The sequence below is a fragment of the Saccostrea echinata genome, unplaced genomic scaffold (genome assembly GCF_033153115.1).
Source record: "Saccostrea echinata isolate AGI-Se365-2 ecotype Australia unplaced genomic scaffold, CSIRO_AGI_Sech_v1 ptg000046l, whole genome shotgun sequence".
NCBI classification, from domain to species: Eukaryota; Metazoa; Mollusca; class Bivalvia; order Ostreida; family Ostreidae; genus Saccostrea; species Saccostrea echinata.
The window spans coordinates 11,585,001-11,605,376 of record NW_026889795.1 but is presented as its reverse complement, the minus strand read 5'-3'; the positions used below and the strand labels follow the sequence as shown (position 1 = coordinate 11,605,376).

The window sequence follows — 20,376 nt, the reverse complement described above, 5'->3', positions numbered from 1 at the left end:
CTTGTGAAGTAGAAATGGTCAGTAAATTTTATTGACATGCTCAAAATATTTAAGAATATAAGTAAGATTTTACTTAAATGGTTTTATTGGCAAATAATTGTGGCTGTAAATAATTCCCATTGAGATCCACTGAGATAGTTAGAGGCTGAAATATCTCAGTACCGAGATAGTTAGAGACTGACATATCTCAGCACCAAGATAGGTGGAGACTGACATATCTCAATACAACTCAGTACATTAGGTCAAACTAAGAAGTTAGTTCAGTCTAGTTTGTACTGTTAATTAGTAGGTCATCAATTATTTATGGATTAGGAAAGTATTTATAATTTGTTGATCTTTATCTCATTTCCTATATGGTAGAGATTTTTCATGCTGAAGACTGTTCTGTATACTGATGGTGTCAGTAGCTCATGTTGCCATTTCATTTTCAAACTGGGATTTGTAAAAATCTTGTGGGAAGATTGTGCAGAATTTCTCCCGCATTTTCCAGACCAAGATATTTTGTTTACGATTCTCACTGACTTATATACTATAATCAAGTGGCATTATTCAAGGATTCACTATAGAAACTATGAGTTTGTTACTAGCTATAGGTGATGTGAGAAGTAGATGGATGTAGGAACTGATACAAATAAATGCTTACATTGTAACCTGCTTCTTAAACATGAAAGGAAATAAATAGATACAGTACACATGTACTAACACAGTCTAGATTCAGACAGTAGACTTGCAGCTTTAGTTTGACCCAGTCTTATCTATCTACAGCTTCATTAGTAGTAGCTTTGTGTAGTGGTAGAAGTCCCGCCTCTGTAGCAGTATTTATTTTTCAGTAGTAGATTAATATAGTGGTAGAGATCACAACTCTGTTGCAGTATTTATTTAGCTTTGTGTAGAGGTAGAACTTTTCTCTCTGTAGCACTTTTAGATTTTTTTTTTCCTGTTGTGTGTTCCCACCCTATCATTTTTACTGTCAGTGCACATGTACTTTTCAAATTTAAAACTTTTTTCTGAGTTTAAAAGCACATTATTTGGCAAAAATTCAATTGTTTAAATTTCTATTTACTTTGTTACTTATAGCATTGACTGAAAAATAGGATTGTCATTAGAAATAAAAATAGATTTTAAACCTCTAAAAATAGAAATTAAAAAAAAAATATAGTCTCTCATTCCTTGAAATGAGTATCCATTTGATGATGGAGAAAAATTTGGAATAATTTTGGAAAATTTATTTTGCTTCAAATTAAATATCACATTGATAGGAACCTTTGTTTATTTCAGCGTTATCTTGAAAACTTTATTCTTCTTTTCTAAAACCAAATTTTGAAAAATTTTCCCAGGATTCCCTGAGTCAGGAATTGGAGAATCTGAAGGTCAAGGTCACTTCACAGGAAGAGGAACTGGACAATCTGAATGAGGAGCTGACGTACAAAAAGGAGGAGATTCGTAACCTGAGTTCTGACATAGAGGAGAAGAAAGGCATGATACAGGAACTAGAAAATGAGATAGAGGCTTACAAACACAAGCAAGACGTAAGTCTGACATGTGTATATCAAGATAAAGATATTAATAGACTTATAAGTACAGTAGACTTATGAACAGAATAAAGTTGCAAGTCTGACATGTGTATATAGAGATAAAGATATAAGTAGACTTATGAGTCCAGTAGACTTATAAACAGAATAAAGATGCAAGTCTGAAACATGACATATTAGTTTGTCATCTGAAAGAGCTGAAAAACATTCAAGAATTTACATTATCAAGCATCTTAGCAAATATGAAATAATTATTTTCCACTAAAGATTGCCTTTATTCAAGACAATGTGAGACCCCTCCCCCCGCCCCTCCCCACATGCACACAAATGCTAACGTGATAAAAAGCTTTATAAGAGATGTATATTGATTCTTACAAACTGATATGATTTTTGTTTTGATTTCCCAACTGTCTCTCATATTAAGGAGCAGTTCCAGAAGTTACGAGCTTTTGAGGAGCAGTTAGAGGAGGTCAAGAAACAAGGGGCAGAGTCTGAGGGGGCGTGGTCACACCTACAGCTGACCCAGGAACAACTAGAACAGACCGCACAGGAACTGACCACAGCCAACATCAAACTGACTGAGGCCGAACAGAATCTCGGAGTGGTCAGCTCACAGCTACTGGACAAGGAGAATGACCTACAGGTAATACGCATATTATAAACTAAATTTATTTGTGTACAAAAAATATCCAAAAATTTCATGACCTGCTTTTTACTCACTGATATTTATCACCACAAAACAATAATTGTTAAATTGGTTGATTATGTAGAAATGTTCCTACAGATGCAAAAATTGATAGTCACTAATTGATTTCAAACAGACAAAAATCAATTAATAGTTTAGAGTACACTGTATATGTATTTCAATTAAAATGAATGATCCTGTATGTACATGTACAAGATCAAAGTCACTGGTCACAATTGCATAAAATATCTTACCTTGTAAAATTAAAAGAACAAACCTATAAATTAAAAAAAAAATAATAAAAAATTAAAGTAAATAAAATACTTTTCAGGCTTTACAAGCAGAGTACTGGGAAAAAACTGTGAAAATTACTGACGAACTACAGCAGGCCAACACAAGGCTTAAACAACAGGAGGAAGAAATCCAGAGACTGCAAAGCCTGAGGCCAAAGTCTGAGGCCAAACAGGAGCTGGATGTGTTATTGAGTGAAAAAGATCATGAACTTCAGGATGTGAAACAGAGGCTCCGGGAAGCCGTGGAACTAAGTGAACAACAACTACGCATTGTGGAGCAGAAAGATGAGGAATTTATGAAATTGAAGCTGGAGATTCAACAAATGATTGCAGAGAAAGATAGGACAATTCGAGATCTGAAAAAGCAGCTGACAGCTCAGAGCTCCAGTAGCGAGCTTGAGATATCCCAGCTTCAACAGGAAGTTGAGAGTAAGAGAGAGACTCTGGATGGACTCGAGAAGGAGTTAAGACAGTTGAAGGGAATCCAGGATTTGTCACTAGAAGCTGGTGGTGATGCTATCTCGCTGGTTACGTTGCTTAAAAATCAACTCAAGGTGAGATCTTACTTAAAAATCAACTCAAGGTGAGATCTTACTTAAAAATCAGCTTAAGGTGAGATATTACTTAAAATCAACTTAAAGTGAGATATTACTTAAAAATCAACTTTAGGTGAGATGTTACTTAATAATCAACTTAAGGTGAGATGTTACTTAAAAATCAACTCAAGGTGAAATGTTACTTAAAAATCAACTCAAGGTGAGATATTACTGAAAAATCAACTCAAGGTGAGCTATTACTGAAAAATCAACTCAAGGTGAGATATTACTGAAAAATCAACTCAAGGTGAGATATTACTGAAAAATCAACTCAAGGTGAGATATTTCTTAAAAATCAACTCAAGGTGAAATATTTCTTAAAAATCAACTCAAGTTGAGATGTAAATAAAAAATCAAATCAGGGTGAGATACAACTGAAAAATTAGGTTGAGATGAGATATTACTGAAAAATTTCTTAAGGTGAGATTTGTGAGAAATACAGCTCAGCTCATCTCAACAATACATGGCTGTTATGGCACGTTCTGAAACTGGGGCTGAGTCCCTCAAAATAGGGAAATTATAAACATTTTTCACTAAAGTGGGACATATTTATTAAACGGCAGGATTGAAGTGCCTCATGTAAGTGAGTATTTTTCAATATTCTAAATAAATAAACTTACTTATTTATGACTTCTTTGTTTTTGTTGTACTCTGATGAAGATATTGGGAGTAATGGGAATTTCCTGATTAGATATTAACAAAAAATTGTCACTTGGATGATATTGGGGAATTGATGTTTTAATCAGACCATAGTTTGTTGGATTGGTAGCCCTGCAATAAAATCTCATAGATAAACTAATCCTTGAGGCTTAATTTGAATATTGTTTTTAGGAGAGAGATGATGCAATTAAAGAAATCCACGGAAATCTACAAAAATCTCAGCAGGAATTGGAATCTAAATCAGAAGAGCTCGAGACAAAATCTCGTGAGCTCAGAGACCTTCATGCCAAACTCACCAAAGCAGCACCAACATCTCAAGAGAGTTTATCGGAGGAGGCAGCGAGACAATTCCACCAACTGGAGCAGGAATTACGTACAGCAAAGGAAGCCCTCGCAGAAATGCAGCGTCAGGCAGGCGGAGTCAGTAGGGAAAGTAGTGCTGAGGTATTACAATTTACAATATAATAATGTAATCAGAATAATTGTAATGTTATGATACTGTAATCAGCCAAGGAAACCCCTCATGGAACTACATCATTTGGCGGTGGTGGTGGTGGGAGGGGGGGGGGGGGGACTGTCAGTGTAATTTTGTATTAGGTAAAGGAAATATGCTCAGGGGCAGTATAAATAAACAGTTTAATTCTTGATTTGTAAGTGAAGAAACTGAATTTTTTATGACACTAATGTGAGTCTTGTTGCAATATAGACTTGTTAGGTCAGAAATAAAGGTGATACCTAAAATATTACCTGATGTTTATAAATTTTAATCACAGAGGCAGGTATTCAGGGAGGGAAGTCCAGAGTCTGAGGCTGATTTGGAATTAATGGACGTGGATGAACTCCGTCGTCTTGTTCTAGACTTGCGACATGACCTTGACCTCAGTAGGTCAGAGGTTGAGTTATTCAGGAAGTCTGCTTCCATGTCTGCCAAAGACTTTGTTCAGGTTGGTATACTCATAGATTATACAATTTGTCAGTGCACTTATAGCCTTCATTTGCCACCTACTCACTCCCCCTTCTAAGAGTCTTGAGCAGTTATTTAGCCTAATGGGGATGTGCTCTAGATTTGATGTTTTTTTTATGTTAAAAAGATCGCTAATATTTAACAAGACTATTTTTCATGAAACATTTACATGTACATTCGCAGTTTTATTGTATCTTCAATAATTAATCACTCTTACATCCTGTTAGTAATCACAACAAATTTATTTTCGTTACAAAGCCATCTGGTAAATTACTTTCAAAGTAAATGTGAAGTTCTTGCTTGTAAAACACAGTATACAGTAATTAGTTATGATAATACAGTGAAACTTGTCTAATCCGGACACCACTGCTTCCAATGTATTTCTTCGGATTAGACAACATTCCGGATTAGACAGCCTTTAAAGCAATTAAATTTACTGAAAGAGACTTAAAGTTTCCATTTAATCAGGCAAGACTTTGGAATACACAACATCTGGATTACACAAGTGTCACTGTAGTTTTATATTGTGGTTGTGGTTGTAGTATTGATGTCAATGTTTTATTTTTGTTGATACAGAAGGTGATCGAACTTCGTGAAGAACTCAGTTCACAGCATCAGAGACACATACAGGATCTCACCGACAGAAACAGACTCGAGTCCGACACCAATCTCGCTCAACTCAGAATCAAATATGAGGATGAAATCGAGCACATTAAGAAACTTCATCAGAAGGAGATTGCTCAGAAGATTGGAGAGACAACGAGAGATCTCGAGAAACAGCACAAGACTGAGATCAATTCCATGCTCGCTCGACACAAGCACGAGATTGAAATGCTGAGAATCAGAGAACCTGTCTTAGGTAAGATTGAAATAAAATTAATGTTAACAAATATCAAGTTTGAGATATTTGAGTCTATACAAAGTAAAACAGGTTAAATTTTATGATGGCTTGATATAAATATGGATTAGGCATGTCTTGATTAGGGAACAATTAATAATGACGAATTATGAAGAAATTAGTTAATGAGCAAGTTTCACACAGCTGCAGGCCTTGAACTTTTATTTGCACCATAAATGGATTAGTATGAAGAATAAATCAGAACTTAATTCATTTCACCTAACATTTTAGAATCCCATGATGCCTCAGTTTTGAATCTGGCCAATCAACTGGGTTCTGAAGTTGCCATGACGGAGCATTTGGACAGTCAGTTAATTAGGTCACTGGCACAACGGCCTGATGGACAAGATACCACAGAGGCAAGTGACGTGGCCGAAAGTGAAATCTCTGTGGACGAAAATGTGCCTTCCAGACTACAGGTAATTAAATTACTATATTACAGTGTTTGTTTTTCCTGTCCTACAAAGAAAAAACATATGGCCTCCCTGATTGAAAGAGTGTAGTAATAATTGATAATTAATTTTTCTTTATGTGTACTTTCCTTGAAATGAACATGGTGCCCTACAATCTGTATAGTTCAAGAATTCTCGAAAAATTTTGAAATTAACTTTAACCTGAATATATTCCTTCTCCTCCTCCAAAGTGACAAAGAAGTTAGCCAGTATATCAGTGATACATTAAGCATATTAAAATTGAAAATTTTAATAACAATTGTGTCTTTTCTGCCATTTTTTGTGAACAATTTGAAAATAAAGAATATTTCAAATTGACGTGTCCCAAGTATTTTAATTGGCCAACACTGACATGCCATAACCTTTATCTGACCATCCCCACCTGACCTTTAACCTCTATTAACCTCCACAGGTCCTAATGAACAGACTCCACAAGGAAGGCGTACAGATGTTGTCTATGTCAGAGTTACAGTTCTTGAATCGTCACATGCCTCCCAGCCAGGTCAATCAGGAGGTGGATCTAAGATCTTTACAGGCGGCGTGGGAGAACGAGAAACAAAGTCTGCTCTCGGCTGTACAGTCTCTCAAAGATTTACTGGCCCAGACCCACAAAGTCAGGGGTATTGACAAGGTAACTAATAGAAACAGAGTCTGATGTTGGCTGTACAGTCTCTCAAAGATTTACTGGCCCAGACCCACAAAGTCAGGGGTATTGACAAGGTAACTAATAGAAACAGAGCCTGATGTTGGCTGTACAGTCTCTCAAAGATTTACTGGCCCAGACCCACAAAGTGTAGGGACATTGACAAGGTAACTAATAGAAACAGAGCCTGATGTTGGCTGTACAGTCTCTCAAAGATTTACTGGCCCAGACCCACAAAGTCAGGGGTATTGACAAGGTAACTAAATAAATAGAAACAGAGTCTGATGTTGGCTGTACAGTCTCTCAAAAATTTACTCGCCCAAACCCACAAAGTCAGGGGTATTGACAAGGTAACTAGTAGAAACAGAGTCTACTGTACAATCTCTGAAAAATTGACTGAGTCAGACTCAAACTCAGAAAGTCGGGGATTTGACAACAACAGAATAATAACTAGCAGAAACAAGGTGAATGTATAACCAAAGGGAGATAATAATGTAAATAAAGGGAGATAATTATGTAAATAAAGGGAGAGAATTATGTAAGTAAAGGGAAAGAATAATTAATTGATTAGACTTAATAATGTGTAATATATTTTACTGACTGTACACTGTAATTTTAAAAATTGAGATATACTGGAAAGGAATCAAAACACCAGTAGAATGATTCAGATAAATGATAATTATCTACATATTCTAGGAATGTTGGGTGGATTTTGAGATAAATCAGATAAATGATAATTATCTACATATTCTAGGAATGTTGGGTGGACTTTGAGATAAATCAGATAAATGATAATTATCTACATATTCTAGGAATGTTGGGTGGACTTTGAGATAAATCAGATAAATGATAATTATCTACATATTCTAGGAATGTTGGGTGGACTTCTGTGATAAATTAGATAAATGATAATTATCAAGTTGAACATATTCGAGGAATGTTGGGGGACTTTGAGATAAATCAGATAAATGATAATTATCTACATATTCTAGGAATGTTGGGTGGACTTCGGTGATAATATATGTGTAAGTTGAATGAATGTTTAATGTCAGCTTTTCCCAGCATTCAATTTTTAACTGCTTTTGTTAGCATTGTTTTAATGTTATTTATGAACATTTCACTATTTTCTGTTGTTAATATCAATAAAGATTTGCCTTTGTATTTGAATTGATTACTTTGAATATTTAAAAATGGAACTGATTCCTGTTTGTTCTACTATTTAATTAACCCTGTTTGAGTGTTGTTTTATTATCTCCTTTGTGCGGTGATTTAGGAGATTGGGGGGGGGGGGGGGCAATTACAGAAGGCCATTTAACTTCTCCTTCTTCCAGACTTTATACCAGTGTTGTTTCCTTGTTCAAACTAACTCAACAAATAAAGGGACACAACCCTCCATTAATGGAATAGAATTTTTCTCTTTTAATGTCAATTTTAGATTTTAATGAGAAGAAAAAAATTATATATACAAAAAGAAGAGATAAAAATGAAATTCAAGTACATGTATACTTACATCATGTACATACAGGAAAATCCTGCACTTTCATTGCTGAAAGGGAAAGTGTCATAGGAGGGGAAAAAGTGACTAGCATAGAATAAATTCATATATTACAATGTATTTTATAATGATTTTTTAAAAATATAATAATTTTCACATAAATTAAAGGCTTGGAAAAGGAAAATTCATTTTTGTCATGATTTAAATTTAAATCAGTTACTGTTACAGTATTTGTCACTTACTCTCTTGTTCTTTTTAAGGCAGACTTCTTCCAGATTTATTGGTCATTAGAACTGTTTTTGGATGTCGTTGTTTCTGACTAATTTGACTGTACCGTATTTTAGGCTGCGGATGTCTCTGATTGGAGGGGTGAGCTGTTACGCTCCATTGGTTACGTTTTTGCTAAAGAGCGGGAGACTTTACTGGCCGAGCTAAGGTCACATGTCCTGTCGCATCCAAACATAGACCTGAGCGAGATTCAGAAACTAGAGCAGAAGATCAGGAACCAGGTAAGAAGAAGGTCCAGAATTCTCACAAGGTGAAAGGCAGATCAAAAAATGTAATTTTTGAGTGGATTAATTAAGCTTAAACTCATGGAATTGAGTAGAAAATTTCCTCACTATTACACCTAATTTTATGGTAAGAAGCCACTATTTAATCTGGAATCATCTTATTTGAGAGGGATTTTAAGTGTACCCATTAATTTACATCCCAACAAACAATAACATTATCAGTGTTTATCTGTTCTTAAAATCTGCCATGTATTTGAGATTCCCACGAAATAAGACCTCATGAATTAGTCAGATAGAAAACATGAGTCTGTAAAAAAAAAAAATAAGAACTGATCATTTAATTCTGAAAACAGGAGGCCCATCAGAAGTCGTCTCTGGAGCAGATATTCAGCGCTGATCGTCAGTCTCTCCTGGCAGAGATTCGGGATCTCCGAGCTCACGCTAACGTCAGTGTGATGAGGCATCAGGAGGAAAAGGAACGACTGACAGAACAGCTAAACAATGTGGAGGATCAAACATCAAAACGGGAGCGGCAACTCAAAAGACAAGGTAAGGAGGACAAGTCCAGGGCAGTATAAGGTTCAAAGTTCAGGGCAGGATTAGCCTACTGCAGTGGTAAGTTTAAAGACCAGGCATTATTAGTCCAGGGCAGTGTAAGGTTTAAAGTTTGGGGCAGTATAAGGTTTAAAGTTCAGTGCAGTATAAGATAAAGTCCAGGGCAGGATTAGCCCACTACAGTGTTAGGTTCAAAGTCCAGGCGATAATAGTCGAGGGCAGTATTAGGTACAAAGTCCTGATCAGAGTCCAGGGCAGCATTGGGTTCCAAGTCCAGTCAATATTAGTCCAGAGCAGTATTAGGTACAAAGTCCTGATCAGAGTCCAGGGCAGCATTGGGTTCAAAGTCCAGGGCAATATTAGGTTTTTCTAAACGAAATCTGAAGATTGAAACCTAAATAATGTACCAAATTTATAAAATAGAGTTTCACAACCTACTTTAACTTGCGAATATTTATCGTCGCGAACCATTTATTTTGCTTTGTGTTTGTACAGAATGTTTCCTCAGTTGTGAAAATTAATCGTTGCGGATTCATTTCAAACTGACGAATCGCGAATAAAAGTTGACGCTAATAATAGTTGGTTAACAGTAATTCATTTTATTTTAGATTAAAAAAGAAATATTTAGTGTTAGTCAAATGGAAAATATAATGTCTTTGCCATTTCTAGATCACAGTGATGCAATACTTGGTAAGAATTTAGCACTGGTCTTCAATTAAATTTCATTTTACTCGGTTTAATTAGTTTCTAATTAAAACACCTTCCATTTTAACTTGATCAATTCCATTTGATCAAAAGCTCTGTATGGTTGTTAAGTACAAAAAAGACAACTGAAATCTATGCATACTTTAAACACTTTATTTTCCATTTCTTACCAAATGCTTATTAAAGAAACCATTATATATCTGGCATGTCTTAACAACTGTTTGTTAAGAACACGAAAAATAAGCTGAAGGAATTCTTAAGTAATTGCTTGTTAAATAAAATTAAGTAAAACTGTTACACTTTTATACAGAGTTTTAACAACTGTTTGTTAAGACTACCCAAAGAATTCCACAAGATGTATTCTTAACAACTGGTTGTTAGAAATGCAAAGGAAGACAAACAGAATAAAGTCTTAACAACTGCTTGTTAAGAATACCAAAAGAATTTCACAAGATATATTCTTAACAACTGGTTGTTAGAAATGGAAAGGAAGTCAAACGGAATAAAGTCTTAACAACTGCTTGTTAAGAATACCAAAAGAATTTCTCAAGATATATTCTTAACAACTGGTTGTTAGGAATGGAGAGGAAGTCAAACGGAATAAAGTCTTAACAACTGCTTGTTAAGAATACCAAAAGAATTTTACAAGGTATATTCTTAACAACTGGTTGTTAGGAATGGAGAGGAAGTCAAACGGAATAAAGTCTTAACAACTGCTTGTTAAGAATACCAAAAGATTTTCACAAGATATATTCTTAACAACTGGTTGTTAGAAATGGAAAGGAAGTCACACGGAATAAAGTCTTAACAACTGCTTGTAAAGAATACCAAAAGAATTTCACAAGATATATTCTTAACAACTGGTTGTTAGAAATGGAAAGGAAGTCAAACGGAATAAACTCTTAACAACTACTTGTTAAGGATGCTAGAAGTAGGTCCATGGAATCCTTTTAAAATTTGCTAGAAAACCGGGATAAAAATTGACAATTGACAATCAATTAAAATTATTAAGCAAATATAGCACATACAAGTTTAATGAAATATTCTTTTCTTAACAACTAGTTGTTAGAGGACCAAGGCTAGACAACTCAGGAAACATTGGGAAAAATGTCTTAACTTTTTAATAAAAAGATTAGGAGTATGTTCAAGATATTTTCTTAACAACTGCTTGTTAAGAAAGCTATGTTTCAATTAATGCAATTCTTTTAAAACCCTAATAATTGGTTGTTAAGAATATCGTAGATTTCTGAATAAGTCTAAACCCTAACAACTGCTTGTTAAGAAAATCTTAAATAGCTTCAAGAAAGTCTTAACCTTAACAATTGCTTGTTAAGAATATCTTAGATAGCTTCCTGAAAATGTCTTAGCAACTAGTTGTTAGAATAACAAGGGAAGTTAATTCAGAAAACTTTAAAGGAAAACAACTTTTTAACAACAATTTGATAAGAAATTCATTATTAAATGTATATGTTTATAACATGTGATAACAGTTGCTTGCTAAGAAAATAAGTCTGAAAAAAGATTTATTTGCAAGTCTTAAACGCTGATTGCTTAAAATATAATATAAAAAGTAAATATTTTTAACAAGAGGTTGTTAGAGAGCTAAGGGAAGACAATTCAGATAAATTTAAAGAAATTTTGGCAATTTTCTGTGTGTCTTTTTAGTTAAGTATTAATAAATTCATATTAATATTAGACATGATAAATTGTTCATCGAGTTTTCCTAAAAAAGTCTTGCAGTAGGTTTACTTGTTCTTCTCTATTACTCCCAAGTATTCAACAACTGCCACAGTGTAATATTCTATTCCTCTTCTGTAATACCCTGTAAAAAATATACATCATTTGAGTGGTAAAATTCATATTCTTTGATATTTTTTCTATCTAATATATTGTCAAATAAACCATTAATTGAATTTTTACATTCACCAAACAAATTTATTACATTTGTGCATAATGCTGGACAGATTTAGGCAGAGAAGTGTGATGGGGGTAAACATGGAATTTGACCTCAGATACTTAAAAAAAAGGTAAGAACTATGAATAATAAACTGCATTTGGTATCTTTATTTTTTTCTAAAAATGTTGCAAAATGAGCCAGTACTTCCTAATGGAAACATATCCAATAAATGAGGTTAGGACAAGTCCCAGAGATGAGTAAACCAAGACCCTGCAGGAGATCCCCCCCCCCCCCTTAAATATTTCTCATAGACGTTAAGCAGCCATAATTGCCATCAGATTTGTTCCCTTTTCCAGACTTTGTGTATTGCAAAAAGTCTTTATCTAAGCAATTAATACCATTGTCATTTGCTGGACAATATTAAAAAAATTCACACTGTACAATTTCAAATTAGTTTTCATTACTTTATACCGGATTTCTTTTGAAAGAGGCTAGACAACAAGATAATTTTATCCAAGACTGAGCAATTAAATTCCTTTGCTTAATTCCCAAGAGATCTAGATAACATCTGCCTGATCAGAAATGCTCTACCGGTTAATTCCTCACAGGAAACTCATTAATTTATCTCTAATTCAACATCTAATTTGTTATTAAAATTCTTCTCGACTACTGCTTGATAATTACACCAATGTGGAATTTCTCTCTTGTTTTTGACACAAACAAAACGTTATTATATTTGTTAAAAATTGTTGTAAAGTTAGCAATGAGAAAAAACTGTATTTTCTTGATGAAACATTTTTTAAATATCTGCAATATTCTTACATCTTTTGGGACTATATAATTTAAAATGTAAAGACATACATATATATATATATATTTAAATTTTGCCTTAAATGAAGGTCAAAGTGCCCTTTAAATAGGATGCGACAAACCTTCTATTTAAGATGCATCAACTGGCCAAGTATTACGGTTCTTGGTCTAATAGTTATCTAGTAATGAGCCTGACAGGATTTTCCCCTTTCTTGACAATATCACCTTAATTAAAGGTCACAATGACCTATTTTTAGAGTGAAACACACCTTTAACACAAGATGTACCAGCTGACAAAGTTTGTTTATTTTATGCTCATAGTATAAAAATTATGAGCCGGACACGAAAAAGTAAACAGACATATGGACAAACATGAACGCCATAACAAAATATGCCCTGCCTTAAGATGAGCGTATAAAATTATAATTCTCAGGCAGATTATTATTTCAAATATCCTCATTCAATTGACAAAATGAAAGCTTTATTACAGCAGAAGAAAAGAATTATGACGTCTTAGTGAACCAGTTGCTGCGTAAAAAATCGTCCATTTGACAATTTTGAAGAAGTCGATAGAAATAGCTGTTTAATATTGTTTCTTTACCACTTCAGGGCGTAAAGTCACTTTGTATAATAGTTCCTGTAACGAATTAAATTTATAGGGTATGAAATACACTGTAGATTAATTAAATGTGTTCAAATGCTTTACCTCACAAAGACCAATCATTTTTCATATGAACGTAATTTGTAAATATGTTTTAAAAATCAAAGCATAGATTTATATGGCACCACTTCCTATTATTATATTATGACAATGAGCATTAAACTTGATTTGGCAGATTTTTCTTTAAAAACTTGTATTGCTTAATATGAGGAAATATTTGTTCAGTCCCATCTTTTCTCTGTGTCATGATAACAGATCAAAGAGTCCGTTATATATAAAGATTACCTAATATAGAGAGAGAGAGAGAGAGAGAGAGAGATTGATTACCTTAGGTTTTTAATCTTAGTCGATGCCATCTAGTAGAACATAAATTCGATCGTTTTTTTTTAAACTCCACAAGACAATCCCATTCTTTCATTCACTGCTTCATATTCTTTTAGGGTATCAGAATCTGTAACCAAAATTATACATTTATTACGAGATATTTCAATGAATCATTACATTTCATTGTTATTTAGTAAATGGATGAGTTCCGGTTGACAGTGAAGAATATCGGTACTTCGATTTCATTTTGAGTGAGGAGAAGTCCAACGAACATTAGTTCTTAGGTGGCCTTATTAAATATGCGAGGAAAGAGTAAGCGCGACTGAGGGAGACAGATGATGTTTACTTGAAAGCATGCTGAATAATTTATCTATTTATGATAAAAAAATACTTTACACATCAATTATTTAAACACACACAACACACACGGTAATTATTCTGAGTACCTATTCTGGGCGTATTGAATACATATTCACACGTTTGTTAGGTATCAAGGAAACAAAACAAAATATCAAATCAGTCCACAAGATAGAGAAATTCGACGTGATTCACCCGTTGGTTACCGACGATTGCTTTTCCTTTTCGTAGAATTTCCCACAACCGTCAACGGACGAGTTCATTGGTTACTGTTGAAAGGTGAAACAGGTTAATCTTTCGTCGGTAACACAGTGTATTGATCTGACTACTATTCCGGTTTACATGTAACAACAATTTTGGTTATATTTTAATATTACAAAGTCGTAAATTCTTTCCCTGTCATAGAACTGTTATTAATTTCTCGGGCTGTATTCGATAAAACATAATTCATAAGTTTTAGGGATTATCATCGCATGTCGATTTTTTTGGTAAATTTCTATTTTAAAGGAAATAATAGAAAAGCGAAGATGATGAAAAAAAGAAAAAATGACTGGAATTTGATGTACCAATTTTAATCGATTTGACGGATTTTTTTCGGGGGGGGGGGGGGGTCTCATTTAAGAAAGAAACTTAATACTGGTGTAATAGATCAAATTTTGCTATGTCTTTAGGATATACATATTACATGTAAGTGAATTGAATAATATAAATACATGTAGCATATAAAAATACGTTCATGGAAAAGCAATTTGCTTTAAACGGGCGGGTTCAACAGAAAATAATGCTTCCACGGATATTCCTGAAATATACTGAATAACTTTTAAAAGACGTGTGTCCGTAAAAGAATAATAAATGAAATTTTAAGTTTTGTATGATGTTAAAAGGTTACTAAAAATTCTTAACTCTTTCTTATATTTATCAAGCACGTGAAAATGCTTAATAGCCTATTTCTTACTTTAGATTATGAATATTAATGACACTTCTTAGTAACTACTTTCTACAGCTTGAGTATTTCTGACATTTTGTCAGTTTAAAATTAGAAAAGCGGCATTTGTGAAAATAAATTTAAAACAGGGCAGTTAGCAGTGTCTTTTCTATCTACACAGTTGTTATTATCCCTTGAACCATTATTCATTACATGTGTGTACTCCGTGATGCGAACAGAACGATGGTTGCGGATTAAATTATATTAATGGGAAAAATCAGCCTTACTACTTCTTGTTATATGGACACTGATAAAAATAACCTCAAGGGTAAGGAATGGATTAACAATTGCTCATTCGACACATCTCGGCTGTTTCATGTCAGTAACGCCGGGAATTATCCGAAGTTATCGAATGTGCAATCAAAAATTCTCGTTACACATTCAGTCTAGATATCTTCATAATGTGGAAGCTCAGAGATTTAAACAAAACGGCATACTATAGGATTTTAACAATTCGTTTCAGTTGATAATTAATCAATTAAAACTTACAGGAAAATAAATTTTCGATTAAAAAAATTCATTAAGTACGTACAATGTTGGTATAATTTAAAAGAAATGCCGGTCCTTTTAGTCTTAACGTTACGATTTTCCAGTATTAAAGGACCAAAAATATGTATATATATTCACCCTTTTACAAGTTTGTTTTTTTAATTATTATTTCTCATTTCTCTATCTTGTCTTGTTTAATACATGTATGCTGAACATTTAACTTTTAACATTCAATCATTCTTTAAAACTTAAATACTTTGTACAAATGGCACATGCTTTTTAAGTCAAAATCATATATCTTACCTAGTCCTGAATTGACAGTTTCACTTGAATGCAAAAGATCCTCATCTTTAATACATGTTTTTCTCGATCTGCAACAAAATGTTTGAATGAGTATTTAACTTCCGCTCCTTTATTTCTGCGCATGTCAAACAATTATTCTTAATTTGATTGGTGATTTTTGGGGATATAGCCAATCGAATTCGAATACGCTATTGAGGGCAAATATTTCGATTTCCAGTGATGTGTTTCAGCCATTCTACAATTATGCCGACGGATTTTTTGTTAATTTTTTTTTATTATAAAGAAGATCCCACAAATTGCGACGCACAGTAGACTCCCTCTTTGTAGGAAGCAGGGATACTGATGACAAGGACATAGAAGTTACTGTTGACGATCAAAGTAAGTGAATCTAATCTTACTATTTACATACAATAATTACATATTACCTAATGTGAAGATGGTTGTACTATAAACGGCCAGTAGATGGCATTTTAATGTATGTGAGTGTGGGTGTGAGGGTGTCTGTGCGTGTGAGAGAGAGGGTGTGGGATTGTGTGGGAGGTTGTTTAGGTGTGTGTGTCAACTTGAATTCTACAGGGTTTTTTTCCATTAAAGCTTAAAAGAATTGCACACAAAAAATACCAGTAAAGTTATTCCCTTTCTTTCATCTTAACATATAAGTCCATTTTAATTCGAAGTGCACAGTTCAAGTTTCCTATGAAATTATATATGGGCACTCTGCACCACAGACTTTTTATGAGCCTCCACACCTTTTTTTGCCTATTGAGTTGACCTTGATTTCAAATTTAGTACTTGCCCCCCCCCCCCCCCCCCGCCGAAAAATCAAGAAGCTAATTACCACGTACCATGACGACTTTATTATTTTTCAAACGTCTAAACTTACTTCTCCTTTTTCAAAAAACCTCCCCATCTTACTCTAAATGTAAAACACTAATCACCAGAATTTTCCCCTAGTTTTACGTCGAAACAAGGCTGAAGCAAAATACCTTACGAATTCCCCTTTGAATCAATGGCGTGTCAGCCCGAAACAGAAGTGTTTGTCAGCTGTTCCTGGGGTGATTGCAATGCATTGATTTTTCCAACTGATTTTCAAATTTCTTGGTAAAAAAATGGTAGTTCATGATAAGGATTGAAGTGATATATCGCGATATAAATTTTTGGCTATACCCATCCCTATTTTTTATACATGAAAAGCATGCTCATTGTTAACAAAAACAAGTCATTTTATGTACTAGTAGATATTATTGCCAGGCGCGGATCCATGAATTTTTTTTCCGGGGGGGTGGACCCCCCGTCCACCCCATTCAAAAAAACAAAACCTTTTCCATCCAAGAAATATATTTAAAAAAAAGAAAAAAAAACCCAAACAAACAGACAAAAAAAAAAAAAAACAAAAAAAAAAAAACAAAAAAAAAAAATCAACTCTTTTCCCAAACGTGAAAAACCTATTTCGTGAGGGGGGGGGGGGGGGTGTTCGTTGACATTTAAAGCTTCATACCTACGACTTTTCATACCGATATCATATAGATAGCTATGACTTTTCATACCAATTTCACATAGATCCGCGTTTTCGAGGAGGGATCGTGTTTTCTGGGGGGGGGGGGGGGTCCAAGGTCAATTTTACTTGGTATAGTATATATATTTAATAACTCTGCAAATTCCAGAGGTTCCGATCCCCCCCCCCCCCCCTCTAGATCCGTGCATGATTGCGCAGTGTGAATAGATCAAGTAATGACCTGTGGCCTGTGAAAATGAAGATATTTGCTCTCTGCATGTACATATCATAGAGATATACTACAAATGTATATATAATGTATTGTTTTTAAAAAATGTAAACAGGAGTACTTCTTCCACGACGTTTGTTTTAAATTATCTATTTAAAATGATAAATTAACATCTAAAGCTCTACAATTTTGCTAAGACGATGTCCTAAATTTTGATAATGTGGTACAACATGAAGCCTCAAAATTATTTAAGCTTGATCCCTCATGAACTAGAGATTTTAATGAATCGATGAACCATCTAATTTACTTTTACATAAAAAAAAAATAGAAATTAAAAGATATCTTACCTTGATGTATAGAGAACGTTCGGAGATTTCAACAGAACACAGGATAATAGAATTTCTGAAAGAGAGTAAGTTTTCGCGGGAAATGTTACCATGTTAATCTTATTTTGCATACGATGGGCTGGCTGAAGCCTGTCATTAATTTCTACCAATGGCAGCACTAGAATCATTTCGACGGGTCGCCTTTAACTTGTATAGACAGATGTCCGAAACACTCATCACAGACATCAAAGGGTCAGATTTTCCTAACATTGAATAGCCTGGTACTCCGCTAATAACCATGATAACTGTTACCCTTTCGTCGCATAATTGACATCGCATAAAATGCTAGAATCTGAAAGACGTACTTAAAATCTTTTAATAAAAAAATATATTTGGGTTTAAATAAACGATTTCTCAAGGAATAGGAAATCTTGTTACGCTAAAACTTTATCATTTACCATCAATGTATAAATATAAAATCAGATTTATCTAAAATAAGTCCTGTAGATAAACGCAGTCTTCCTGTGGGTTAATTAACGAAAACACCGAGATTTATTTTCTGCATTTTAAAATGTACAATGAGTTAAGATCCGCTTTATTTCACACCATAAGAAATAATAAATGAATATTAGCCCTTGATATTATCCTTCATGAGGACCCATTTGTGGGCCGCCTAAATAACAAAATTTTTTAAAGCTTTGCACAAGTAAATCTAAAATAAAATGAAAAGAATTTGATGATTTTGACGGTCATTTCTCTTTCTTCTACAACCCTCTTCCCTCTGCAATATTTTTCTGTTCTTATAAACCATTTCATACCCCGCACTCTAAATATATTTATTTACATTTTTTTGTGTAACGCGCATTTTTGTTTATATTCTTTGTATATAGGTGAGGACAATCTAACGTACAAAAATCTCAGCTAATTACTGATAAAATATGTTGAAACTTTTTTTTACATGTAAAAGGGATAGGTTAAGATATATAACGTGTAAAGTTTTGATAACTGTAAAATATATACATGTTACTGTTTGATGTGAGGAAAAAAACCTTATGCATTTCTACAGAATTAATGATTGTATTATTTTAATGATTTATTTATTATTAAAGACTAGTTTAAATAAGATCCTTTATACTTACGTCTTCTAACAAAACATGTACATGCATTTTGCAACACCCGAGAATACAGTAGCGTGAAAGATCTAATTTTTGTGACGTTCGTTACATACAACTTAAAGTTTCTTTATTAATGTTACATGCCACGTCAAAGCAACTGAGAATTTAATGATCATGCAATTTCAGCATTCTTGCAAGTTTCTAGTCAATTACTTTCAAAGTTCCATACTCATTGATAAATTCTCTCAAATTACCTAAGTGAATGAAAATAATGGATCATCTATTCGTTTTATAGCTCTACTGATAGTATCAAATACACGGTGTTTTCCCGAGTGGGAGCAAGTTGAAAGGGTTCATTTTCTACGGCTGATAAATATTCACTGAACCAACTTTCTAATTTCCTTGCTGTTTTCGAAGACTTTTCTTAACATATATTTCTTTATTTACTCGGCATAAAAAGTCATGAAATGACATGACACCCACATAAAATAAGCATGTTTTAATTTGACCGAACAAAAAATACTAGTATCTGTACATTTGTTATGAAAATATATATATATTTAAAAAAAAAAAGTGAATTTATTGATATAACGATTCAAAAATTCAACATATGCACCATATTTTATTTTGTACCGACGAAATCTGAAGAGTTCCTTTCAAAGATCACATATGCATTATATAATTCCAATTAAAAGGATTACATTCTCAAAGTGTCTAGATTTTTCAGTTTCCATGATATGCGCATTTTTCAAATTTGTATGTTTGAAAAAAAAGTGGGGGAGAGGGGAATATTTGTTGGATAATTTATACAAAGAAATCAGTTTAAAAGAAAAAAACGTTAGTTCATACACAATAACATTTAATTTATACAATGCTACGATGCCGTTGATATACTGTTATCAATATCTTTTAAAATATGAACAATAAAGTCAAACAAGGAGAAAATCTTGTGTTAAAAGTAGAATTAAACAGCCTATTCTAATGGAGACATGGCCTCTAACGATAATAAATTCACTGAATAATAATTAGTATGCAAGTTTCGATTAACAGCCCCCCCCCCCCTTCCTTCGTGATACTTTTACCAGAGATGGACAATTACTGTATTTATATGTATCAATGTTACAGAAACAAATGTTTTGATCTACTCACCATAGGTCTCGAATCTCTTCTGAATTTTAATTTAAAAACAAACTTCGAATGTATCTGTATTTAGTGTATTTCATGGGCCCGGAGAGTTGACGAGTATTTTCATCTCTCTCTCTCTCTCTCTCTCTCTCTCTCTCTCTCTCTCCTTCACGCTATTTTTAAAATTCAAAATTCAAAATCCGTTGTTGAAAAGTTAAATGTATATCTCGTAATATGAATAGCAAAACTTATTCTTTATATTCATCACGT

At 33.5% G+C, this 20,376-nt stretch overlaps 1 protein-coding gene and 1 long non-coding RNA gene across 2 annotated transcripts in view; one reads left to right on the top strand and one right to left on the bottom strand.

Annotated features, from left to right (window-relative positions):
* LOC133202071 (golgin subfamily B member 1-like) overlaps positions 1–20,376 on the top strand; it is a 147,361-nt gene that overhangs the window by 98,756 nt on the left and 28,229 nt on the right. Inside the window, exons 43-52 of the mRNA XM_061337853.1 lie at positions 1,338–1,529; positions 1,957–2,175; positions 2,549–3,064; positions 3,938–4,210; positions 4,540–4,710; positions 5,307–5,589; positions 5,860–6,047; positions 6,493–6,711; positions 8,563–8,727; positions 9,084–9,279. Of these exons, the coding sequence (XP_061193837.1) occupies positions 1,338–1,529; positions 1,957–2,175; positions 2,549–3,064; positions 3,938–4,210; positions 4,540–4,710; positions 5,307–5,589; positions 5,860–6,047; positions 6,493–6,711; positions 8,563–8,727; positions 9,084–9,279 (2,422 nt within the window). The remainder of the gene's footprint in view (positions 1–1,337; positions 1,530–1,956; positions 2,176–2,548; positions 3,065–3,937; positions 4,211–4,539; positions 4,711–5,306; positions 5,590–5,859; positions 6,048–6,492; positions 6,712–8,562; positions 8,728–9,083; positions 9,280–20,376) is intronic.
* LOC133202073 (uncharacterized) lies at positions 11,637–15,860 on the bottom strand. Its single transcript, XR_009723184.1, has 3 exons — positions 15,817–15,860; positions 13,686–13,809; positions 11,637–11,812 (listed from the first exon to the last, which is right to left on the bottom strand). It is a non-coding gene; the product is annotated as an uncharacterized LOC133202073 (long non-coding RNA).